The 27,180-nt window shown below is 43.9% G+C and overlaps 1 protein-coding gene across 9 annotated transcripts; it reads right to left on the bottom strand.

Annotated features, from left to right (window-relative positions):
• Positions 1-21: 21 nt before the first annotated feature.
• On the bottom strand, positions 22-27,180 carry LOC112214550 (dynactin subunit 1). 9 transcript variants are annotated; one of them, XM_042298226.1, is made up of 32 exons: positions 27,001-27,180; positions 22,760-23,014; positions 21,353-21,437; positions 20,997-21,028; positions 20,800-20,817; positions 20,114-20,137; positions 19,638-19,691; positions 18,766-18,936; positions 18,424-18,447; positions 17,828-18,025; positions 17,407-17,611; positions 14,335-14,413; positions 14,036-14,195; positions 11,831-11,935; positions 11,242-11,433; positions 10,896-11,012; positions 10,539-10,691; positions 10,240-10,406; positions 8,853-9,021; positions 8,469-8,537; positions 8,187-8,308; positions 8,016-8,106; positions 7,686-7,847; positions 6,885-7,016; positions 6,576-6,701; positions 6,267-6,409; positions 5,783-5,949; positions 2,092-2,222; positions 1,603-1,801; positions 1,417-1,490; positions 1,223-1,312; positions 22-1,129 (listed from the first exon to the last, which is right to left on the bottom strand). In XM_042298226.1, exons 2-32 carry the CDS (start codon positions 22,985-22,987, stop codon positions 992-994), a joined length of 3,825 nt encoding a protein of 1,274 aa, XP_042154160.1. In that variant the 5' UTR covers positions 22,988-23,014; positions 27,001-27,180; the 3' UTR covers positions 22-991. The 9 variants fall into 9 exon arrangements, with proteins under 9 accessions (XP_042154160.1, XP_042154158.1, XP_042154159.1 ...); XM_042298224.1 differs by lacking the exon at positions 27,001-27,180 and adding an exon at positions 24,822-24,934; XM_042298225.1 differs by lacking the exons at positions 18,424-18,447; positions 27,001-27,180 and adding an exon at positions 24,822-24,933.

The raw sequence follows: 27,180 nt of genomic DNA, 5'->3' as shown, positions 1-27,180 counted from the left end.
CATGGAAGGAATTTCATGTAATCAATTTTGTTAGGTAAGAACTTTATTGGTCTGTTTTTGGATACAGGACAGATGGATAGTCGCTCAGTCCACAATGAACACTGTTGGAGAGTAGGTATATATGGTTGAAATGTTCTGCACTGAACACGTTATACAGTATAATGGCTTTTGAGATTAGGATGTGGCTAGTGCTGAAAGTTAGACTATTCAGCATTTACAATTCATGTCTTTTCCACCCAGACATACTTGCATTCATCTACCATAATGACACCGGTACATATGATAGACCACAGTTGAATGACTAACACCAACACTATTTATAAATCAGTGAAACCTGGTTGCTGTAGGCATGTCAAACACCCTACATTTCTCAAATTAGCGTCCCATCTCAACATAAGTTAAAGGTGTCTGAATTGGAACTTCATTGTCATAGGGTGCCTTGACACCTGGATTTAGAATACATTAGTCCATCTCAAACGGGAATCACACATTAACGTGGCTAAATGGCATTTATTTCAGTGGTGAATTTGCTTGGTCCCGACTGCTGGTTTACACAGGTGTAGATTTAAATAATCACCACAGTACAAAAAAAAAAGTGCAATGCATGAATAATTGTGCCATCTGCCGTTAACCAATTTCTGCTCCATCATCTCGCTTGGTGTGCATACATTTTGTTATTTGTTTCTCCATACTTTTAAATCAATTCTAGAGATGCAACATTTACGAGTCAAGTCGTTTTAAAGACTTCTGACAATCATGTAGAGCGTGTTGGTAAAGAATAACAATTACTATGTATTATAACTAGACGAGAACACTTGTGTGTCTCTTTGGCATAGATCGGTAATACCTTTTGACCAGGTGGTGTAGTGTAACCGTGTCCTGAGAGAATCTGATGAATAGGAAATGGACTGGAACTGAAAACATTTTTTGCATCTGCTGTGATCTGATGAGCTTGCTATCACTTGTGGACGCAGGCCAATGGGATGGCATCTTAGGTCATGAGGAGGCGGTGCACCTGCTGCAGGTGCTGCTGTGATAGGACAAGACGGTGCACCTGCTCCTGGCCCTTGGCACATGGGATGGCCACGCGCCCTATGAACACCGTACCCCCCTGCTTCTCCTCCTTGGCCTGAGAGGACAAGAGAGAAGAACAGGTCAAAGGACAACAAATACAGTCTTCTGCCTAAACCAGGTATTTGAGTGCCTACAATGTGTGTTTTACCTTGACGAAGGAGGAAATGGGGAAGGTGGCAAAGTCAGAGGAGACCTTCGCCCCAGGTTGCTGAGAAACCACATGCTCTGACACTTCACCCTGAGAGAGAGAGAGATGTGTCCATTTCCATGATAGACAAAATCTGTGTGGTGTAGAGAAATACCATGATTATTACTAGGGTTGATCATATAAATTCAGGTCACCTTCAGTTTGTCCAGAGCGTCACTCAGAGACTGCAGTCGAGCTGTCTGGTCCAGGAGCTGAGCACTCGCACTCACTGTAGGGGAGAAAGAGACGGTACATATGGGATTTTATTATCTAACTCAACACGTACTGGAAAACTACGCTCCACACTCACAAAACCCTTCACACACCCACATCCCTCCCACCTGGAGTCTTCCCGGTGATGTCGACCACCTTAACGGCGGCACTCATCTTGAGCAGGGTCCCCAGGAGCTGGTCTGTCTTCCTGTAGAGAGCCCCGTGGAGAGGCCCCTCAGCAGGGGGAGAGGTGGAGGCCTCTCTCAGAGGAAGCTTGGGGACGTGGAGGGGAGGGAGGGAGGCTAACTGGGCTCTCATCTTCTCCGCCTGGAGGAGAGCGATATACAGAGTTATCAATAGAGACAGAGACACAGTCATCAACACAGAGCCAACTACAGTCAAACATACATGCATACATTAAAATGGACAACTAGTGAATATATGTTCCATGGTAAATAGACTTCAGTGAACTACATCAAGAGAAGCATACAACACAGACTTCAATGATCTGCAAAAATACAGTTCTCGTTACTGGTAACAAGAGAAAGAATGAATCCATATTTTGATTAGGACAATAGAGATGACACACACAAGTCAGTTCCCTGCAGTGTTCTGACCTTCAGTCTGTTGTTCTCGTTCTTCAGGTGTTTGATGCCCAGTCTCTGGGTCTCCACCTGCTGACGGAGGAGAGGGGAGTCCACCACCTGCATCGGCCCAGACAGGCCCCCTGCTCCTGGGGCAACACCCGCTGGAGAGGAGGAAGGGAGGGGGAATAGGGAGGGGTAAGACATTTGTAAATTAAAACAGTCGGAACATATTTAGCAGATTATAAACCCTAATCACATGGCTTTAGGATTGGATGACATTATGATACTATCGAGGATGATTGACAGCCATCGATGGTGATATGACAGATGATACCAAGCCTATTTCAGCTTGACTGTGGCCGCACAGTAAAAAGAAGAGTCAGGCAAAGCCAGCAGAGAGTTTCATGGGTGACATTGAGCAAATGGCCTATATATTTCTATTGGCTATAGTCCATTTAAAAAAATATGTTATATTTACATGCAAGAGAACAACGTAGACAGCTAAGAGTTTCACCAAAGCAGCGCAAAATGTTATTTTTTTCTCGAATGTCAGCTGATCTGGGCCAATAAACAAAGTACATTTTTATAGTGGACACACCGGTATCTTATTGATTTAAAAGCCTAATTTTCTCTCCATTTGATATGAATATGACTTGGTCTATTAAGGCACTCTTTCAGTTTAATGCATACTGGATTTCTCCCACCGCGCTATTTCATGATCTATCTCAGAAAGTTGCGTTTTATTTTAATAACCTGAATTGCCTAAAAACATGGTAGGCCTGAGGTATAAATGAGAGAACAAACCTTAGGCTACAGTTGAGCAAAGCATTATAAGACAGACATTATGCATGAGAGACCCTTATCCTACTAACTGAAATATCATAAAAGCAGTATCCCTTTCCACTCACAGTCAGTCATGCCTTATACGGGTTGAAATGGCAGATTGTCATTGACATTCGCTGTACAGTAACATGCTATACATGACGTCAGAGCTCAGGTTCTCTGCTTCACAGCGCCGTTATAAATTAGAGCACCGCGCGTGATAAGACACCTACCCCTCCCTCCCGCTAATTGGGCTACTTTTGCACATTTGCTGTCTGAGTGAGGGAAATGCTGTAAATCGAGAAGAGTTGATGTGTTCTGAAAGATGAGACGTTAACAACGACAATAAATACCGCTTTGACGTCATACAAGCAAACCACACACGCCCATGAGTCCAAATGTGCACTCTACATTCCCATATTTGAAAACTCATGTCATTTACACTATCAACAATTACGATCGCTCTGTTCGATCAACATTTGAATGCACTCCAAAATTACAATCTTTTTGTCTGAAGTGCCTTTTGAAAACCTAACACTAAGATCATATTTTAGAACTTAGCTAGCCATGTTGGCAATAGAACCAGCTATCAAATGATGCCTACCTGACCCAGATTGGAATTTATAAATGGACCGTTTTTTTTGGCTAGCGTAAACAGCAACAGTAATGTGTGTGATGGTGGGGATGCAGGGCTGTGTTCCAAACAAGCGTGCTTGCTTCAATTCCTAAATGGCAAAGCTACGAGCTCAACAAAAAAGCACCTGGTAGTTGAAGACTATTTCCTGGAGTCATAAAAGTCCATGGAAATTACTTAGTAACTCTGCACAGTCTGGGAGAGGTGTATGGCCACTTGAAGACACCAATTAGACCACTCGCTCAAAACCTTGCAATCGTGTTTTTCTTATCTTGCACTACTTCAAAAAAAGTAAATGAATATTCGTATTGTTACTGGATGTAACACGGGTATTTTCAGATTTCGACATTTACAAAATGTTGTGAAAAGTACAGTAAATGTAAAATGCACATAAAATCAACAGTCTTGTATCAGGTCGAACAACTATTGCGTCCTCACCTTTGGTCGGATCCTTTCCTCATCATCTGCAAAGTGTTCTTGTCAATTGCTACCATGGTCATGCATATGCTTTTTATAGTTCTTCTATTAGGAACATTTAACATCACCTTCAGCATTCAAATGTTTGTAAAATAGCTTGCGCAAAATTACGCTTTATTAGTTGAGCGACAACCAATGTAATATCGTAGGTTATTTTTTATCAAATGTGCTGTTGAATGGTGTTTTACCGGAATAAGAGTAGCATAAGTTACCGCCAGAGATAACTCATCTGGCTCACATGCTGATCGGGGGGCACTTACATTCAATTTCATTTTATTGCTGAGGGTGAGGGTGAACCTGAACAATTAGTTTTGCTTGAAACAAAAATCTGTATATTTTAGATATACATGGTAAAGTTGATCATTTCACAACAAGGACAGCAATCACCAAGTCTTGTCCAAATGTAAACTGTCTAAATCATTCGATTATGAGACGGAGTACATCCAAAGTTGTGCTTTATATTCATTGGCTATGTTATACCAAATGTTTTAATTCAATCTTGCTCTAACACTTTTTATAAAATGACAAATTAAATAGTGGGTGATGTTGATTTCAGATCAAAAGTGTGGGGGGCGGGACGACAATAGCTAACATTTAACAGGCTGACTCATCTGCGTTGCCAAGAGCTAAAATAAAAGTCAGTTCTGTTTGTGACGCAGATCGCGGTGCAAGTCCTGCCTCTCCCATCTCCTCATTGGTTTATAGAAGCAAGTACCCACGTGCCATCTCCTCATTGGTTATACCCACGTGGGTGACTGAACGAGGTCGGTGGCGGTAATGCACCTAATTTATGAAAGTTGCCAATCGCAATATAAAGTCAAGAGAAGAAAAAGCCTAGAAGGAGGAGATATGACTAGAAACTATTCGGTTGACCGTTTTGTGTGTGGATTAATTGTCGGAGTAGAGGACCTTGTGCATTTTAGCAACTGCAAGCTAGCTAGCTAAATTGCCATAAATGTTTAATGCTTTTCGACCTGTCCTCAAATTAATATAATTGGTTCAGAGTTTGTTTTGATATTTTAACCTGCGTGTTGTGATAGCGTTTGGTGTGGGGGGGCAAAATAAATGTGTGCACGATGGCGCACGTGCGCAGCCGGTTTGGGTTCCGTGTGATAGTGGGGTGGTAAGTTTCCCTTATGGCTTAGCTCAGGTGCCTACATACACCATACACACACATATCACCTCAGACAGATCCAGCTCATGATCTCCATCAGCAGAAGATTTTCATTTAGAACGGAAAGCTTGTGTGTATGCAACAAATTTTAATGCACCGGATTGTACCGCATCGATCTCTTCCCATAATCAAACCAATCGCATCGCTCATGTAACGTTTCTGAGCCAATGTATCGAGATACGTACCGAATTGTCTTGAAAAGGGAAAGATGCATATCCCCCCAGAGAGGCCTACACACCTCTTTCGTGCCACAGCTCCACCCAAATGGAACAGGGCAGGCTACTGGAAAATATTTAGCTTCAATAATTTGCTTCGTCAATGTCATGGTAACCCTGTCCCTCCCGTAGCATGCGAGCTCGCTGTCTTTAAAAAATAAAAAAAACGACGTTAGTATTTGACATTTTTGGGATGGACACTAGGAGGCGATAATATTGTCTATCGGGCGATTTTCTAAGTACAAACTCACGACTAAAGTTGATTTCGTCCAAACCCCACATGGCTTTTTACATGTCAATCTTCTGAAACAGCTTCATCAGAATATGAGTGATTGTATAATGTGAGGAATAAGGTGTGTTATATAGGTATAAAGGCGTGTGAGGTATCATGAGACTCACCTCCGGCGGTTCCTGAAACGATGGATGCGATGCCAGAGGCAGGCGGGGCCCTGAGGCCCTCAATGGTCACCTTTGACTGGTTGGAGAGACGCTGCTTCAGCTCTGCTTTCTCTGCCTCCAGCTGGTCGATGTCTGCCTGCAGGGCATCCATGGTTTCCTCAAACTCCCTGGGTTGGGGAGGGAGAGTGAGAGAAAAAAAACGTAGGTTATACACAAATACTTGATCAATGTAATACATTCACTATGTGAATTAACAGAATGTCCTCTTCTGGCTCTACAGCAGGCAACGATGCGAAAATATGCCATCTACCATATTCACCCCTACTCCTCTCTTACGTCTCCCATATGTTGATCTGAAAGGCACTGGGATAGGAGAAAGCAAAATTCTTTGCACACAACTATACACAGACAGAAGTATCCTGATTCTATAACATCCTCCTTCCTTCCTTAATAGTCCCACAGCCACCGTGTTCCCCAGTCCTACTTCTCTTTCTTCTTGAGCAGGGCGAGGGTCTCATCCAGTTTGGTCTGGATCTTCTCCACACGTTCGTCTGCATCTTTAGTGGACGTATCCAGCTTCTTCTCTAGCAGGCTGAGACGGACGTGGGCCTCACTCAACTCCTCTCCCTGGGTTAGAGAGACAGGAAGGTGGAAGAGAGAGATGGAGAGTGTGCGGGTGTTAATGTGAGAGATGGTGAGTGCATGCGAGAGAAAAATGTGTGTGTATAAGAAAAAGTGCAAGGATGAGAATATTTGTGTGTGCGCGAGAGAGAAAGGAGAGACATGTCCGTACTTTGATCTTCAGGGACTTCTTGAGCTCCTTGATGACAGTGTCTCTGTCCTCCAGTTTGACTCCCAGACCCTCTGCGTCAGTGATCTCTGCCCTGAGGGCCACTGCACGAGCCTCTACCGGGGGAGTCTATGCAGGGAGGGGGGAGACAGGAAGGGGATGAACTGTGAATGTCAATTAAATGAGGGGAAAATGTGCTACAGACGTAGTGTTCTTAGTTTTGAAAAGGCTAGAAAATTTGAAGAAATTCAGTCTCCAGCCATACCTCCCGCCTAGGGCTGGGGGGGAGTATGACACTAGTCCCGTACATACCTTTCCCTGTGGTCGCTCGGCGTCATACTCTCCCTCCTGCATGGCGGTAGCCATCTTGTTCATGGTGGAGATGACAGAGCTGCAGGACTGACGCAGACACTCATGGGGATTCAGGCCATGGGACCCATACACCTAGAGAGGAGGGAGAGACAGTCGGAGTGTTTGAAGGGGTCAGTTTGAGCAAGACAGAATCACTACTCTTGATCACAAAGTAGTTCTTCGGGATGTAAGATGATATTTTCTGTTTATTATTGTTATTCTTTTTATTGTAATTTCACCCCATTTTTCTCTCCAATTTCGCGATACACAATTGGTAGCTACGATCTTGTCTCATCGCTGCAACTCGCCAACCAGCTCGGGAAAGGCGAAGGTCCACCATGAACAGCCGAGCCACACTGCTTCTTCACACACTGCTCCCTTAACCAGGAAGCCAGCCGCACCAATGAGCCAGAGGAAACACCTTTCGACTGACGACTGAAGTCAGGCTGCAGGAGTCCGGACCGCCACAAGGAGTCGCTAGAGCGCAATGAGACAAGGAAAGTCCCCCGGCCAAACTATCTCCTAATCTGGACGGCGCTGGGCCAATTGTGCGCCGCCCTATGGGGCTCCAGGTCACGGATCAAACCCCAGACTGTAGTGGCACCTCAGATCTGCAATGCATTGCCTTAGACCGCTGCGCCACTAAAGAGTCCCTCAAGGGGATTTTTAATATTAGATCAATGATTCCGTGCAATCCAACTGCAATGTAGTCAATCGCAAACATGCAATGATCAGTCTATATTCAGTATATGGTCACAGTACCTGTTCAACAGCCTTGAAGGCCACGTCCTCCAGTTTGAGGGTGTTGAGCCCCTCCTGTTCTCCTAGAGGGGCGACCATCTGCGCCCCCGCCGCAGCTACCTCCTGTAGCACGGCAACCACCCGAGTCAGCTGACGCCTGCAGTCCGTTAGAGTCTCTGACACCTGCCATTGGTCCACAGAACTGTCAGTCAAATTCTCATGCAGTAGTCCCGGTTCCACAAATGCAAAGTTGAGTTGCATTACTGTACTTTGAGCTACTGTAAACACTTGGCCTAGGGCTAAAACTCACCAACCTAAACATAAGACCTAAGCATAGCACTCGGCACATACCGGTGCGCCGAAGGCCAGAGCGGCGGGCACCCCTGGCACGTCGGTCCCTGGCATCCTGCGTCTGATCTTCTTGCAGAACTGTTTGATGTCGCTGCAGGGGGTAAATAACAAAAATATAAATTGAGATAAATTGATCTACATAGAAATGACATATTAAGTATTGTATTCGACCTGCAGGATGTGTCTAGGTCCTTCAGCAGGATGTTCAGGTCAGCCCCCTCTTGCCCCGGCTGCAGGAAGGCCCTGAGACGCACCACCTCTGCACCCATACAGTCCAATGCACTCTGGATGAACTGGAGGTCAGAGGTCAAATTCGGTTCAGTGTTATAACTGATTTTATGTAAGATATGTTTGTAATAGGCTACAAGGGTATTTTCTTTTTTTAAATATAGTCTTTCTAGCAATTGTATAATAAAATGTAATTGCGCTTTTGTTGATCAAGGATGGTTGTACCTTGATGTGATCAGCCAGCTGCACGGTGCAATCTTCAGTCTGATCAGCCAGGTGGATGCTGTACAGTTGCTGCAAAATAAAAACAGATTAGTCAATGAGTGGCTTACAAGGCCTTACTCATAGCATTGATTAACTTGATAGTATGTCAGTGCTGGGGTGTGCGAGTTGAGAGAATGAGCACAATTGAGTGGACAGAGCGTGTGGAGTGTTCTGTCAAGAGTGGCCAAATAATGGTATGGTGAAGCAATAGTACGTCTTGGTCCTAGCGCTTTCTCAAGAGTGTACAGCATGTGCGGTCAGTGTGTTATATATTGAGTGTCAATAAGAGTTTGTGTGTGAAGTGTGTGTTCTCTGTAGCGAGTGTATGGAGTGTGTATTGCCTACCTGGTAGTACTTGATGGCCTTGGTGAGAGGCTCCACGTGTACAGTCTCATCCAGCTGGTCTTTGTGCAGCAGGTCTATAAAGAAGTCTAGAGAACGCTCATGGACACTCATCTCTGAGTAGAGAGTCCCCATCCGCTTATACACCTCCACACTGCAGCAGTTCAGAGATCTGAGGGAGAGGGGAGAGAAAAGGAAATGTATGAACTTCCTGATTTGGCCTCGTTTTCAGTAAGAAATTAAGTGGCCATGACTGGAGCCAAACAAGAGATGTCTTGGGGGGGGTTAATGTGGGTCTCTCGTGTGTGTTCGCACGTGGCAAGTGTTTGTCCATTCACTCTGCCAAAACAGTACAAAGTTAGTCATTCACCCATTTAGATAACTTACCAGGTCTTGTGTCTTGAAGTCACCTAGGCTAGCTAGTGCTAGTCAACTTTTCTCACCAATTAGTTTCAGCTGGCTGGTGTGCAACCGTGGTAAAGATGGTTTGGCATTGGATAGCCTATCTCTGTGGCTAGTTATGGATCGTAAATAAATGAACACAATGTAAATGTTACACATCTTAGTTCTCATTAAATGCTATTAATATTTGTATACACATTTCTAGAATGCATAGTTGGTTTGAGGTTTTTAAGTTATTGAAATTCAGAGCTATCAACCTTTTAATATATTGTCCAATATTGTGTAATTTACTGATGGTCCCCAACTACCCCCATGGGGATATCAAATGTCAAACCAAATTGACCATGGACATTAAGATCGGGCCATGTGCAGCTGCACTCCAAATTGATGCTTACTTGGGTGCAGGATTGAAATAAACCCAACCCAAGAAAAACTGTTACATTACCCTTCATTCCGTGACATGCCATTTTTTCCTATCATAATCTGTTTTGGACGAGGCCGACTTCATGACCAAAACGATCCTATTTACACGTTGTAGTCCATTTTACACTAGAATAAATGTTTCTGACTCAGATGCTACATAGGCCATTTTCAAAACAAGAAGTTGCTTTTTTTAGGGGCATTCGCTCTTTCAAGAACATGGTACTCCTTGATTTCCCCTTGCTCGATTATCATTAGATGTACACTATTGGAAAACAAGTGTGATCAGGCGAGAGAGACAAAGCAACCACTTCAATATGCTGTTACTATCTTAGAAGTATAAGTGAGATTATAAACTGGGTGGTTCGAGCCCTGAATGCTGATTGGCAGTATTCCACAGGTATGACAAAAAAAATATTTGTACTGCTCTAATTACATTGTTAACCTGTTGATAATAGCAATAAGGCACCTCTGGGGTTTGTGGTATATCACCAATATGTATCCAGGCACTCCGTTTTGCCCTTAGCTGTGGTATATTGACCATATTGCTTAATTCTATCCTCCTTACTGTTCATATTTGTGCAGCGTGGCCTGTAGCAGGGTTAGAGAATACACCAGTCCAGAGGCAAAGCTGAGTTGTTCTCCAGGTGGTCCTCTCATCTTCATCCCAGTCCTCTCCACTGGGTTACCATTCAGATCAAACTTCTCTTGGGCCTGCTTGCTGATCAACTCAGCCTACAGAGAGGGAGGAACACACACATTAGGCACACTCACACACAGTAAGAACCTTAAATACTCACACACATTCCTCGTCAAATTCTGAGCTTGTAATACTAATCAACTGGAACACACAGACACACACAATACCTTGCAAATGAGTCTTGGTATGAGCAAGAGCACCAGAATACAGTCGTGGTCTCCTCCATGACGCAGGAAGGAGTCGGGCATGAAGGAGGTGAGGAGAGACACCTGTCTGTTGGCCTGGCCCACCTCCATCTTTCTCAGCTCCATCTCGATGGCCTGGGGAGACACACGTGAATAGGATAAACATGTTATTTGTTGTTGTAATGGTAGAATCTCACACATCCTGCAATAATAGGCCTTTAAACTACTACATTCACTGATAAATATTTGATGGAAAAAATAAATTAAAAAACAGTGATCTGGTGGTCCCTGTAAAGGAACCACTGCACTAAACTGTATGTGTGTGGCACACTTTCTTACCTTGGCGTAGGCCTTGGTCTCAGCAAACTTGATCTTGAAGTCAAACAGCTCTGCAGGTGGCTGTTGGACCTGCTCTGCATTGGCATTCTGAGCAATGGTCAGCTCCCTGTTGGTATCCTACACACACAATTCATATACAAATAACCAAAATAAACCAGTCAGCTAACAAGACCTTTCCCATTTTGCCTAAAGGCTGATGTATTCAGGATGTCAGTAAAACCCTGACTGAGACAAAGAAGTTCACAGAATCGTTTTTTAAACTATTAACAACGATAGTGTTAAGTGTCCTTCTCCCGATTGCATGTTGTATGACACTACACCGAAACAATGAATTCAAACTCTATACCTGTAGGCTGGTGGTCAGCTCGCGATACTTGTTGATGGTCTGCTGATAGTCAGCCACCGTCTCCTGAGCGGCCTCCACCCTCTTCTGGGCCTCTCTCACCCTGGCCCCGTTCAAGTCCAGCTGCTCCCTCAGCTCCATCTCCGTCTCCCTGCTGTTCTCCTGCAGCTCGTCATTCATCTCGTTGATCGCTTCCTGGAATGGGTCAGAGGTGGTAGAGGTGTCTTATGTGGTGGTGTGGGGAGTATTGAGTGGACAGGGTTCAAACACAAAGGGGTGTATCTCAGTCTCTAAAACAGTGTCCTTACCAATATAGTGTGTGCACATCAGGGGCATAGCGTTGACAGAGTTGGTTATTCAAAACATACCAACAGAGTTGGTATGGGTGTGTGAACTCAAATCACTGACTACTCAAACCATACAAAGTAACAGGGTTGACATTGATATTAAGGTAACAGGGTTGATATTAATATTAAGGTAACAGGGTTGACATTGATATTAAGGTAACAGGGTTGACATTGATATTAAGGTAACAGGGTTGACATTGATATTAAGGTAACAGGGTTTGATAGGAGTATTGATTTGAACTCACCAGGTCTGTGACAGTCTCTCTGAGCTCTCGGACTTTCTCCTCCAGGTCCAGATTCCTCTCAGTCAGAGTCTCCACCATCTCCTCTGCCCCGAGAGCAGCATCAACCTAGGACACACAAATATGTATGTTGCAAAGCTCTTAAAAGCAACCTAGGCATATACAAAAAAATAATAATACACATACAGATGAGAGTAATCCGAAGTGACACTAGCATAGAAATACTTCCTATGTTGTTCATGGAGATCATTACGTAACCTCAACCTGCTTCATCACCTCAAGTAGTATACAGTGCATTCAGGAAAGTATTCAGCCCCGTTGACCTTTTCCATATTTTGTGTCACAGCTTTATCCTAAAATGGATTAAATAAAAAATGTTCCTCAATCTACACACAATACCACATAATCACAAGGTGAAAATAGGTTTTTAGAAATGTTGGCAAATATATAAAAAAAATAAAAAGAGAAATACCTTATTTAAGTATTCAGACCCTTTGCTATGAGACTAGAAATGTTGCTCAGGTGTATCCTGTTTCCAATGGTCATCCTTGAAATGTTTCTACAACTTGATTGGGTAAATTCATTGGACATGATTTGGAAAGGCACACACCTGTCTATATAAGATCCCACTGTTGACAGTGCATGTCAGAGCAAAAACCAAGCCATGAGGTCAAAGGAATTGTCCATAGAGCTCCGAGACAGGATTGTCTCGAGGCACAGATCTGTGGAAGGGTACCAAAAAAATTCTGCAGCATTGAAAGTCCACGAACACAGTGGCTTAAATGGAAGATGTTTGAAAACACCAAACTCTTCCTAGAGCTGGCCAAGCTGAGCAATCAGGGGGAGAAGGGCCTTCGTCAGGGAGGTGACCAAGAACCCGATGGTCACTCTGACAGAGTTCTAGAATTCCTCAGTGGAGATGGGGGAACCTTCCAGAAGGACAACCATCTCTGCAGCACTTCGCAAATCAGGCCTTTATGGTAGTGGCCAGACAGAATCCACTGCTCAGTACATGACAGCCCGGTTGGAGTTTGCCAAACAAGATTGAACTACAGTGCCTTGCGAAAGTATTCGGCCCCCTTGAACTTTGCGACCTTTTGCCACATTTCAGGCTTCAAACATAAAGATATAAAACTATTTTTTTGTGAAGAATCAACAACAAGTGGGACACAATCATGAAGTGGAACGACATTTATTGGATATTTCAAACTTTTTTAACGAATCAAAAACTGAAAAATTGGGCTAAAAAGTTAGCACAGCTGAAAACTGTTATGATTAAAGAATCAATAAAACTGGTCTTCTTTAGACTAGTTGAATATCTGGAGCATCAGCATTTGTGGGCTCGATTACAGGCTCAAAATGGCCAGAAACAAAGACCTTTCTTATGAAACTCGTCAGTCTATTCTTGTTCTGAGAAATGAAGGCTATTCCATGAGAGAAATGGGCAAGAAACTGAAGATCTCGTACAACGCTGTGTACTACTCCCTTCACAGAACAGCGCAAACTGTCTCTAACCAGAATAGAGTGGGAGGCCCCGGTGCACAACTGAGCAAGAGAACAAGTGCATTAGTGTCTAGTTTGAGAAACAGACACCTCACAAGTCCTCAACTGGCAGCTTCATTAAATAGCACCCAAAAAAACAGCTCTGGGTCTTCCATTCCTGTGGCGATCCTCATGAAAGCCAGTTTCATCATAGTGCTTGATGGTTTTTGCGACTGCACTTGAAGAATCTTTCAAAGTTCTTGACATTTTCCGGATCGACTGAGCTTCCTGTCTTAAAGTAATAAACTGTCCTTTCTCTTTGCTTACTTCAGCTGTTCCTGCCATAATATGGACTTGGTCTTTTACCAAATGGGGTTCTTTGTATACCACCTCTACCTTCCACAAATTAACCGCTTACAAGGCAAACCTGTTAATTGAAATGCATTCCAGGAGACTACCTCATGAAGCTGGTTGAGAGAATGCCAAGAGAATGCCATCATCAAGGCAAACGGTGGCTACTTTAAAGAATCTCAAATATAAAATACATTTTGATTTGTTTATCCCTTTTTTGGTTACAACATGATTCCATGTGTTATTTCGTAGTTTTGATGCCTTGACTATTATTCTACAATGTAGACAATGGTAAAAAGAAAAGAAAAACCCTGGACTGACAAGGTGTCCAAATGTTTGACTGGTACTAAAATATAAATAAACTGGCTGACTAACCTGCTCCTTCAGCTCATCAATGGTGGCCTCAGCCTGCTTCATCTCCTCCTGTAGCTTCTCCTTCTGGGTCCTCAGAGTCTCCAGCTCTCCATTCTTCTTCTCCATCTGCTTCTGGAGCTTCACATGCTCCTGCTTCTCAGAGGAAGACAGGTCACGCATCCTGGGAGGAGAGATAGTTATGTTAAAGCTCAAACCAAAGGAAAAAATTATGGGTTGGTTTTCTGGACACACATTAAATTGAATCCTGGAGTAAAATGCATGTTCAAGGGAGATGGGTGTGTTTTTTTAAACACACTCACCTGACCAGAGCCTCTTTCAGTCTGCTGTTCTGCTCCTCCAGCTGCTTGACATGGTAACTGGAGGCAGCTCCATCAGAACCTGGTGAAGAAATGCAGTTAGGTTATGTCTCAACTTGCCAAGCAATACTGGATAAATCCTCTTAAAGAATAGCTACTTTGTTTGTTTGTCTAAGGAAGTCTCAAGGTTTTGCTCACCTGAGGTAAAGCATCTCATGATAAGCTGTAGACCACACTATGTATTGTTCGTAGCTGTCTACATACCACCACAGACCAATGCTGGCACTAAAACCGCACTCAATGAACTGTATACCACCATAAGCAAAGAGAAAAACGCTCATCCAGAGGCGGCGCTCATAGTGGGTGGGGACTTTGATGCAAGGAAACTTAAATACATTTTTCCTAATTTCTATCAGCATGTTATATGTGCAACCAGAGGGGGGAAAAATTCAAGACCACCTTTACTCCACACACAGATGCATACAAAGCTCTCCCTGTCCTCCATTTGGCAAATCTGACCATAATTCTATCCTCCTGATTCCTGCTTACAAGCAAAAGTTTAAAACAGGAAGCACTAGTGACTTGGTCAATAAAAAAGTGGTCAGATGAAGCAGATACTAAACTACCGGACTGTTTTGCTAGCACAGACTGGAATATGTTCCGGGATTCTTCCGATAGCATTGAGGAGTACACCACATCAGTCACTGGCTTTATCAATAAGTGCATCGTGGACGTAATCCCCACAGTGGTTGTACGTACATGCCCCAACCAGAAGCCATGGATTACAGGCAACATTCAAACTGAGCTAAAGGGTGGAGCGGTACTTATAAGAAATCCCGCTATGCCCTCCGACGAACCATCAAACAAGCAAATCGTCAATACAGGACAAAGATCGAATCTTACTACACCGGCTCCGACGCTCGTTGGATGTGGCAGGGCTTGCAAACCATTACAGACTACAAAAGGGAAGCACAGCCGAGAGCTGCCCAGTGACATAAGCCTACCAGATTAGCTCGATTACTTCTATGCTCGCTTCGGGGGCAAGTAACACTGAAACATGCATGAGAGCATCAGCTGTTCCGGACGACTGTGTGATCACGCTCTCCGCAGCCGATGTGGATGTTGACCTGTTTAAAGGTCTTAATCACAAGGCCGCAGGGCCAGACAAATTACCAGGACGTGTACTCCGAGCATGCGCTGACCAACTGGCAAGTGTCTTCACTGACATTTTCAACCTCTCCCTGTCTGAGTCTGTAATACCAACATGTTTCAAGCAGCCCACCATAGTTCCTGTGCCCAAGAACACTAAGGTAACCTGCCTAGATGACTACCGACCCTTAGCACTCACGTCTGTATCCATGAAATGCTTTGAAAGGCTGGCCATGGCTCACAGCTACACCCTAGACCCACTCCAATTTGCATACCGCACCAACAGATCCACAGATGATGCCATCTCTACTGTACTCCACACTGCCCTTTCACACATGGACAAAAGGAACACCTATGAGAGAATACTATTCATTGACAACAGCTCAGCGTTCAACACCATAGTGCCCTCAAAGCTCATCACTAAACTAAGGACCCTGGGATTAAACACCACACTCTGCAATTGGATCCTGGACTTCCTGACGGGCCACCCTCAAGTGGTAAGGGTAGGTAAACAACACATCCGCCACGCTGATCCTCAACACGGGGGACCCTCAGGGGTGCGTGCAAAGTCCCCTCCTATACTCCCTGTTCACTCATGATTGCACGGCTAGGCACGAATCCAACACCATTAAGTTTGCTGATTACAACAGTGGTAGGCCTGATCACCGACAACGATGAGACAGCCTATAGGGAGGAAATCAGAGACCTGACTGTGTGGTGCAAGGACAACAACCTCTCCCTCAACGTGACCAAGACAAAGGAGATGATTGTGGACTACAGGAAAAGGAGGACCGAGCACTCCCCCATTCTCATCGACGAGGCTGTAGTGGAGCAGGTTGAGAGCTTCAAGTTCCTTGCCATCCACATCACCAACAAAATAACATGGTTCAAGCACACCAAGACAGTCGTGAAGAGGGCACAACAAAACCTATTCCCCCTCAGGAGACTGAAAAGATTTGGCATGGGTCCTCAAAAGGTTCTACAGCTGCACCATCGAGGGCATCCGGACGGGTTGCATCACTCCCTGGTATGGCAACTGCTCGGTCTCCAACTGCAAGGCACTACAGAGGGTAGTGCGAACGGCCCAGTACATAACTGGACCAAGCTTCCTGCCATCCAGGACCTCTATACCAGGCGGTGTCAGAGGAAGGCCCTAAAAATTGTCAAAGACTCCAGCCACCCTAGTTATAGACTGTAATCTCTGCTACCGCATGGCAAGCAGTACCGGAGTACCAAGTCTAGGTCCAAGAAGCTTCTAAACAGCTTCTACCCCCAAGCCATAAGACTCCTGAACAGCTAAATCGAATGGGTACCCAGACTATTTGCATTGCCTCCCCCCACACTGCTGCTACTCTGTTATTATCTATGCAAAGTCACTTTAATAACTCTACCTACTGTACATATTACCTCAATTACCTTGACACCAGTGCCCCAGCACATTGACTCTGTACCGGTACCCCCTGTATATTTCCCCACCATTGTTATTTACCGCTGCTCTTTAATTATTTGTTATTCTTACTTACTTTTTGGAGGGTATTTTCTTAAAAACTTGGTTAAGGGCTTGTAAGTAAGCATTTCACTGTGTTGTATTCAGTGCATGTGACAAATATGATTTAAAAATGAGTAATTTAAAATAAATTAAAATACATTTGAGTAGCTACTCAATAATCCCTGTAGTAAAAAGGGATTGACATTAAGCTCCAGGAAGAACGAAACGCCATAAATGTAGCAATTGTTCACACCAACACACTACTAGTGACCTCTGACCTTTCTCCTCAACCTCACAATCAGAATTGTATTACTTCCAAATTTGGTAACATTAGCCATAAGGTCCATTCAATCCAAACAACTTTATTTTCCCCCTTAAGAGTAGGTCAACATGCTACCAATCAATTAACATTACCACCCTGTAGAGTGAACTCTGACCTTTCTCCTCGACCTCGTGTTTGATGATCTCCAGGTCCATGGTGAGCTCCTCCACCTTCTCCTTCAGTGACTCCACCTCCACCTGCAAGCTCTCCGACCGCTCCTCGGCCATCTCCTTGTCCAGTGTGGCCATCTCGATGGCGTCTGCCGTGTCTGACATCTCCTCCATGTAGCGGTCCTTAGACTCCAGGGCCTCCCGAGCATCCTGAATGACGAGAGTTGACATCAGTAATCTCACTTCACATACAAGACAATTACATCAGTTACCCTATAAGAAAAAGAAAAATTTCTGCCAAATAGAATATCATGTTTTACTGTTCATTGAAAATGTTTCTTATCTAATAGGGAAAGTGGACAGGTACCCATAAAGAGACATCAACGTGATTTATTCATTTCTATGGTGGGTACTATTACTTGTTACCTTCTTGGCCTCCTTGAGTTGTTTCTGCAGGTCGGCCTGCTGCTCCTGCATCTTGGTCTTCCATTCCTGCAGCTGCTCCAGCTGGATCTTGTACTTCTCCAGCTCCTTCAGCTTGACCTTGTCCTCTGCCCGCTTCATCTTCAGGGTCTCCAGCTTCTCCTCTAGATCCTTCACCTGACCTCGCAGAGACTCCTCCTCCTGGGGGAAGAATGGAATAAAGAAGTGGAAAGAGAGAGGCAAGAGAGAGGTGCACACAGAGAATCACTTCATGTTGATGTGTGGTCAATTGGGAAAGGCATTTTTAACAACGAGAGAGGGGATAGTTGACATCTCAGAGAGTGACTGGAGTCTAAAGCACCTGCATATAAAACACCCACATAGCTCAAATACATGCTCCCACCACCAAGGACCATCGTTAGTGACACAGTTCCACTGACATGAAACTAAAGATGGAAACTCTGCCCTCTGTGGGCACATTGGGGAAGTGCAGTAGTAGTGAGGTTGAGGAGAAGCACTCTTCTGAAACACCCTGTGAACTCAGTCAAACAACATGCCCAGGCCAGATCTACGCATGCGTCCAGGTAATGTTACCCTACCTGCTTCGCTACGGGAGGCTCAGCCTGTTTACAATGGCAACATGAATAGAACAGTCAACAGATGATATGACAAATGAGGAAACAATGGATTGAGGTGATACCTTGGCCTTAGATTAGTGTTCCCCAACTCTGGTTCTGGAGAGCTTCAGTTAAGGCAGGCTTTTGTTCCAGCCCAGCACTAAAAACATCCATCAACTTATCAAAGTCATAATGACTATTTGACTATGGTGTTTTCTTGCTGTGCTAGAACAAAAGCCTACACACAGTACACACACAGAACCAGAATTGGTGTACACTACCTTAGCTAATGATCTGATTGGCTAGGGTGGGTTGTGGACTGACCTTGCTAGGGGTGGCAGGGGGAGGAGCACCGGGCGTGGTGGGGGTGCCGCTGGGCAGGGGGACAACTGGAGCCCCCAGTGCACCCTTGGAAGACAGGCTGCCCTCACTGACATCCTCCCTGGAAAGAGAGCTGGACAGACCAGAGGCCGGGGTGGCTAAGACTCGGGGGGTCTGGGGAGGGATAGAGTAGGGGGGCAGGGACAGATGGAGAAAAGATAGAAAGAGAAGAGAACAGGAAGGAATCGAGAAATAAAAGTAAAACGCATGTAAGAGAAAACAACATCCGTGAGACAGTACCATTACCTGTTAATCCCAGTGATCATAGAGGAAACAAACTGCCACCCAGAACACATGTACATAGCCTGGTCCTAGATCCATTTGCTGTTATTTGCCCATAAGGAGTTGGCAAGAGAGCAAAAACAGACTGGCACGCAGGCTAAGAACAGACAAACAAACCCAGGTGAACTAAGGTCAACCCATGGTAAAGTGAACCGGTCATAGTGAGTCAACACACCTGGCACACAGGTGATAGAACGCCACACCCAGTGCCATATAAGTCTCCCCTTACAGTACTGATCTGGCCTACACTAAAAAAGTATCAACTGTCTTTGAAGGAACTGACACAGGTTAACTGAACTATATGGAAAAAGGTGAACTCTGGTCGTAGATGATTGCTAAACTACAGCAGCAAGTTACTGTTTCCCTTTTGTGGGGACTTGGTTGAAAAACAAACTATATACACGCTGTAGTCATTCCAGTTATTGTAGGGATTTTGACCTTTGACCAATGACCAGAAGGACCAGAGTTCACCCCTCCAGGATGTGAGTTGGTCTCTCCCTGGGGGAGGGGGTGGTTTGAGGCCTGGAACGTACCATGAGGAGGGAGGGGAGGGAGCTGGAGGAGGAGAGGCGATCAGGAGTGTTCAACTGTTGTTGTGTGTGATAAAGTAGACTCTGTTAGGGCTCGAAGAACTGTCTGCTGCTGTGATCTCTCTTCCTGTGGGCATTCTCTACATATCAACCTTACACACTACTACACCCACATTCTATAGTTAGGCTGATGCAGATACACACACTCCATGTAGTGTGTGTGAAATACTGCATGTTAATTATTGGCTACTATCAGATTAGACCTATATGATGTACACTGTAGCAGGAATATCGCAATCTGAACATAATTTATAGACTGTAGATGACCTAATCTGTTACATTCCTACAACATCCATACCTAAGAGCTATAACCCATGTTTCATTTCATGTGATACACAAAATGACAGACAGGTGAACTCTTCCCTCTTAGTACCCCTGTTACCTCACTGAATGCCTCTGCCTGATGTTCAAAGGCTCACCTTGGTACTACGGCGGGTTACGAACTGGAGGGTGGGTAGAGGCGGAGGAGAGGATAGAGGACACATACACAGATAGACATACATAGGCCCAGCAGAGGACGCGAGGGCAGCAATTAGCAGTACGAGAGGAGCAGAAATACACAGGGTTAAGATTAGTCTACACACACAGATATCACTCTACAGGCAGGATTACTACTGTGTGTTACTGGATTAACCACTTAAGTCTTTATGCAAGTATGTACTGACCATAACTACTGTGTTCAAAATCTGAAGACATACTGTAATAGATTAGTTGATTTTTAAAAGTATATCAAATTAGTTCAAATTCAAAACCCAAGTGATGTGCAGGCACAAACACGGTGCATCACAATGCAAGCAAGCATACACTTGTCTCAGAAAGGTTAACCAAAAAATACAATCTAAAAAAATGTGCGTAACAGCCCAAAAATGTGAAACCATGCTCCCAAATGTCTCAAGAAATCAAAGGGGGAAAAATGAGCACACAAAATGTCCATGTAAAACAGTTGAGGTATAAACTGCGAAAGACAAACTACAGAAAATATATTACTGTTGAGCACAAATATAACCCAGAATAGACTGATTCTAAATAAAAAAAAGTGTTGGAAAAGAAAACGTGACAAGCAAAGCACCATGGCAAGGCAGATGAGCAGTTTAAATATCTATACCTTCTTGGGAATGGGCATCTGTAACGGTATTCGGGGGGGAAAGGAGAGGGAGAGAGAGAAGTAGGGGAAAGGGAAGACAATCACTTGAAAAAGGAGAAATGGGAGGGAGGGGAAGAAGAGAGGGACAGGGTATAAATCAGCACAAGGGCACAAATCATTCTAAAACAACCCATATATTGTCTGTATTGTTACTGCACCTGTTTGACTGATTTCGGAGTCTCAGGAATGTCTGGGGGGGGGGAAAAAGATTTATCTCAAACTCATTGTAGTTTATAAAGTACTTAAATACTTTTTTGGTATCATCAATGTAAAGTTTTACAGTGTAGTCTTATGAGTGGAGCATACGAGGAGCACCAGGGTCAGTATTCACAGTCTATGTACGAGTGCTGATCTAGGATCAGGTCCCCTCTGTCCATGTAATCTTACTAATAATCATTTGAAAAGGCAAAGCTGATCCTAGATCACACTCCTGCTCTGAGACGCTGTATGATCATGGGTCCAGACCCTGTAGGAGGCCTAAATGAGAGTATAAAAGCGTTGTTATCCAGCTCACCTTTCTGCTTGGGCAGGAACTTGGCAGTGGCCGCCTCTGGGGTGTCTGGAGAGGTGGCACTGGATCCATCTTCCACTAGCTGGATCTGACAAAGATAAAGAGGGAGAGAGATGCTCAATACGTCAGTCCACCACAGAGTGTGTGTTTGTGAATACTATTGTTCCAATGCAAGTAGTTTATGCCCACTAAAATGAATGTCTCGTCATCAAATATCTTCTCTTCCCCTTATGCGTGAGTGCGTGCATCTGCATTGGAGTGCATACAGTGCATTCGGAAAGTATTCAGAACCCTGCTGTTTAATTATTTGTTATTTTTCTATTTAGCACATTTTTCTTCTTAACTTCTTAAAGCATCGTTGGTTAAGGGTTTGTACGTAAGCATTTCACTGTAAGGTCTACACCTGTGACAAATGACAAATAAAATTGGATTTTTTCCACATTTTTTAACTTTACAACCTTATTCTAAAATGGATAAAATAATCCACCCCCCTCTATCTACAAACAATACCCCATAATGACCAAGTAAAAAAAAAAAAACGGAAACATCACATTTACATAAGTATTCAGACTTTACTCAGTACTTTGATGAAACACCTTTGGCAGCAATTACAGCCACATGTCTTCTTGGGTATGACACTACAAGCTTGGCACACCTATATTTGGGCAGTTTCTCCCAGTATTCTCTGCAGAAGCTCTGTCAGGTTGGATGGAGAGTGTCGCAGCACAGCTATTTTCAGGTCTCTCCAGAGATGTTTGATCGGGTTCAAGTCCAGGCTCTGGCTGGGCCACTCAAGGACATTTAGGGACTTGTCCCGATGCAACTCCTACATTGTCTTGGCTGTGAACCTTTGCCCCAGTCTGAGGTCCTGATCGCTCTGGAGAAGGTTTTCATCTGTACTGGATCTCTGACTAGTCTCCTAGTCCCTGCCGCTAAAAAACATACCCACAGCATGATGCTGCCATGATGCTGCCATGTTTCGCGTAGGGGTGGTGCCAGGTTTCCTGCACTGTCAAGGGTGTGACCATATAGACAGGTGTGTACCTCAATGTCCAATCAATTGAATGTACTACAGCTGGACTCCAAGTTGTAGAAACATATCAAGGATGACCAATGGAAACAGGATGCACCTGAGCTCAATTTCGAGTCTCATAGCAAAGGGTCTGAATACTTATGTAAATAAGGGATTTCTGTTTTTAATTTTTAATAAATTTGATGACAGTTCTAAAAAACTTTTTTGATTTGTCATTATTGGGTATTGTGTGTAGATTGATGAGGACAAACAATTTAAATCAATTTTAGAATAAGGCTGTAACGTAACAAAATGTGGAAAAAGTCAAGGGGACTGAATACTCTCCTGAATGCACTGTATGAAGTGTCCATATTGTGTGACGTGTAAACTTAGCTTACCTGGGACTGGCGCACGAAGATACCACAGTTCTCATCACACTGAAAGTATCTCTTCCCCTGGACCGTGCCGTCGTTCTTGCCCTTGGGCTCGTCCAGGATCACGCCCACCCACTTACCAGTGGCGAAGAGCGTGGCGCCCACGTAAGCCACCGTGCCACGCTGACCCTTACCGATTACCTCCACCACCGAGCCCACCTTGGCAGGCTTGCCGCCCCCGTCTGCACTCATCTTGCTCAGGAGGGGGCTGCTGAAGAGCTGGGGAGGGAGGAGAAAGAGAGGGACACAGCGGGTCATTAGAGGGTGGAGCAGAGTCCACTAATGGTTGCTGGAGGGACAGAGAGCAAGGACTGTTGTTGTACACTGAGCCACTGTAAGTGGTCAGTAAGAATACTTTGATTTTGTTATCATTAAGACTTTAAACCATGAAATGTGTCATTTAAGTGAATAATAGTTGTTGAGGGGGAATGGATATGCCATCAACTCAATGACCCATTAATTGCCTGGCTACCCAGACTCGCTGCACCAACACTGCACCACACCCAATGACATTAGTTTCTTCTCTGCAAGGAGTCTGGATCAGAGTACCTCCCCGACCCTTCACCGAATGTGAACACATTTGGACCCATCTGATTGGTCCAGAAACTGATGAGTTGGGTCGGAACACGTGGGTAAAGCAGTTTGTAAATGTATCATTGGCTTTGATACTCTGAATGGTTAGAGCCAACCCAATCGCCGATGACTTTGTTTTGCACAATGCCTCACGTCGCCAGAAACAACTTCAATGTTGGCAGTCTCAGACTCAAGTGAAGAAGTGGGCTCCCAAGTGGCACAGCGGTCTAAGGCACTGCATCTCAGTGCTAGAGGCATCATTGAACACCCTGGTTCGAATCCGTCATCACAACCAGCCGTGATTGAGAGTCCCATAGGACGGCACACAATTGGTCGAGCATCGTCCGGGTTTGGCCGGTGTAGGACATCATTGTAAACAAGAATGTGTTCTTAACTGACTTGCCTAGTTTAAAAATATATATAATATTAATATATAATATATATATATTTTTTTTTGTTTTGTTGTTGTTGTGAGCCATTAGGCATAGTTCCCTGTGAATATCAGACAGCTGATTTCTGTCTACTAGCTTGGCCATATAGACAGCTAGGAAGAAGCTGAGAGGGAAAATATATGATAAAAGGCCTATTCCACAACAAGAACTAGATTCAAAAAACATATTGTTAATGACATATCATTAGGCCTAGTTCCCTTTGTCTGAATGTCAACCAGCTGACTCGTCGATAGCTAGGACACAGACAGCCTGAGGACACAGTCACACACCCAGTCATATGGTTCAGCACCCTGTAACCATTACAGCCAGCAGACACACAGAGAGCACCACTCACTGTCGAGACACAGAGGAACTCATTCATAAAAATGGTCAAATGGGGGCAGTGGAGGATCTTGGTCTCGGTCTTCGGCGAGGCAATGCCATGTGAGAGGAGACCAGATTCACGGTAGCTAGCCTTCTGAATATCGTCCGAAGGGCAGACAACTAGGAGGACTAGCCAGGATCCAATCATGGCAGGAATGGTGTTAGAAACAAGAGAAGAAGGAGAAACTGAGCTCCCATGTATGCCATTGGTAATAACATTGGAATAAAAATGAACCACCAGGAAATACCCTTCAAAACTGGAATAGACCACCCATCCTAACAATGACTTCTTCAAATGAAGAGGTGAACAGATCATGGAGCCACAACATGTTAGATCATCATCACCAACATCATCATCTACAGGACCTTGCTGTATCGCCTGCACTGTGAGTAAAACCATTATTTTATCTTAATTTCTTTGCCAGCAGAATCAACAGGAAAACTCCCCTTGATACAGTTCTGTTATCAAAAGGTGGCACAATAACAAAAAAAAATTAAATGTAAATCAAATCAAATGTAGATGGCCAATTACTAGTCATAGGCAAAAATAGCTGACTGTTGCTGTTTGTTCAATCAAATAAATGTAGCTATAGACTAAAGACAAGCCTAGTCTTAGGCAGAATATCAGATAGACTCACCAAGCTGCCCCGGCCAATACCCAGGCCCATCGCCGGGACGGCCACAGAATGCCGCCTGCGCATTCCAGCCATATTGACTTGTCTTATTTATCACCAAAAACAATTGTATAAAACAAGGAGTGAAAGCTTCTCTCTCTCTCTCTCTCTCTCCTCTTATATGTCCTTGCAAGAGGAGACAGGAGAGGGGTGCAAAAGAGGAGGGCCTAACCGGATGCTATAGAGTGGTGAGGAGGAGTCGTCTACCGTGTCCGGAAGAGACTTCACTCAAACAATGTTTAAATCTTTCCTTTAGCATTAACAGTTAAAAATGATTTTGGGACTGTAAATCGATTGGCTCTCTTTAAATAGATATCATCTGATGTAGCCTATTGTTTCAGTCTCTGAATTGTTTCATCGAACTTTCGCTGCCAGCTCCTGATATTGAGGGGCTAAAAAAAAAAAAATCTGTCTCCTGAATTAACCTAGTGTGCATGTGCACCCAGCTAAATGCTGTTCCAAGCTTGTTTTTCCCAGTTTTCCCTTGCTAAACTATTCCAGTTATCACCATTGACCAACTTCATAAATACTAGACCCTCAACTTCAAAACTCCTTTGCTAGTTAGACAATAATTTCACTAAGAAATCCACTGGAAAGAAACTTACATTATTTATTGTTTGTAGAATAGTCATGACTGGTTCAAACCATCAGACAACACTGGCAAAGGATATAATTTCTACTTAACGCAGATCCATGTTGAATTTTGAGATCCACCGGCGTCATTGGATTTATTTAACTAGGCAAGTCAGTTAAAAACAAAATCTTATTTACAATGACGACCTACCCCGGCCAAACCCTAACGATGGTTGGGCCAATTCTGCACCGCCCTTTGGGACCACGGTCTGTGGTGATGCCTCAAGCACTGAGATGCAGTGCCTTAGACCACTGCACCACTCGGGAGCCCCCAAGGTTTAAGGTTAGCTGGACGTTTCTGACTGGTCTTGGAACTGTGACAACTGGCAGCCTCTCCCTGCTTGGCTCAATGGGATATGGAGTGTTTTTTTCCAACAGACAGAACACAGTCTGGTACCTTTAACGTTTTATAAACTGACTATCATATTTCTTGATTAAATCAGACTTTATTCATATAATGAGTAATCCAAGAACATCACAAGCTAATTGACACGAGAAAACTAGAGAAAATAGCAACTCTACAGAACGCAAAAGGTGTACAATGAATGGCTAAATTACTTCCGGACACAAAGAGTCTGCAAAGCTCCTCCTCACCATTATTTTTGGTGCTTCGGCATTCAACAAACCTCACAATTCTTTTAAGTGAACCGGTGTAATTCTGCCCAATCCCAGTAAATAAACAATAACATTGTAGTCTCCCTGTAGTAGACTGATAAGGATCTCTGTAGCTACTAAAAAAAAGAACATCACTCAGTGTGAAAGAATGCGTTCCTGATTATGCTCACGCCAGCACTGTCATTGTCACCAATGGAAATGCTCATCCTGGGGAGTATCTATTTCAGAGGTTGTTAGTATCATCCTGCCCTGTAAGGTCAGGTGAAAGTATCTTTGTCATTTAAATGAACAATTTTGACTTTTAAAAAGTTACCTGTCACCTTAAAAGTAACAATCGAAATGTAATTGCGGGACCAAGCTAGGTGAAAGCGTCATCAAGCACAAACATTATGACAGTTGGCAAGCGAAGATAGCCAGCTAGGTTCAGTGGTTCAAGTTAAGGGAACGTCAGTTAGCTAACTGGTGAGAGGGACATTACCGGCGTATGCGCGACTAGTTAAGATAGTTAGGGTGTGTTTCGCGGAGGACGAGGCAGTTAACGTTACACCAAAGATTATGGTAACGTTTGCTAACCAGCTAGCTAACGTTAGTCAAAATATGATTGTAAAGTTAGCTCGAGCAAACACATCAGCTAACGTTAGCTAGTTAGTCTGTCAGTACTGTTAGCTACCCTGACTACTCTACTAAATATCTCTTCATAGCTTCAGTTTTCCAACAAAAAGTAGCACTAACGTTAGTGATTTATCAACTAAATTCATTTGCTGCTAGCTACAGTAGCTAAATCAACAACAAATGCAATTTCATAAGCTAGCTAGTGAACGTTAGCTAAATGCTAACGTTACATGGTAGTCTAAACGTCAATCATCTTGAGAAGATAGCTAGCTAAGCCACTTACTTGCAAATAGACAAAGTTATGTTCGTTGAAAAAAATCTACTGATTTCCCAACGAACTTGTTGATATAACACTAGAAAAATATCTACAGGTAGGGTTAGTTAGCTAAATACAATGTCCACCTAGCTAACGTTACACCAATTTACAGTGTTCGTTGCACATTTTTGTCAGAATAAAAGTCGT

The sequence above is a fragment of the Oncorhynchus tshawytscha genome, linkage group LG15, assembly GCF_018296145.1.
Source record: "Oncorhynchus tshawytscha isolate Ot180627B linkage group LG15, Otsh_v2.0, whole genome shotgun sequence".
Classification (NCBI taxonomy): Eukaryota; Metazoa; Chordata; class Actinopteri; order Salmoniformes; family Salmonidae; genus Oncorhynchus; species Oncorhynchus tshawytscha.
The sequence above is the reverse complement of the archived record's forward strand: the minus strand, read 5'-3'. Positions and strand labels throughout refer to the sequence as shown.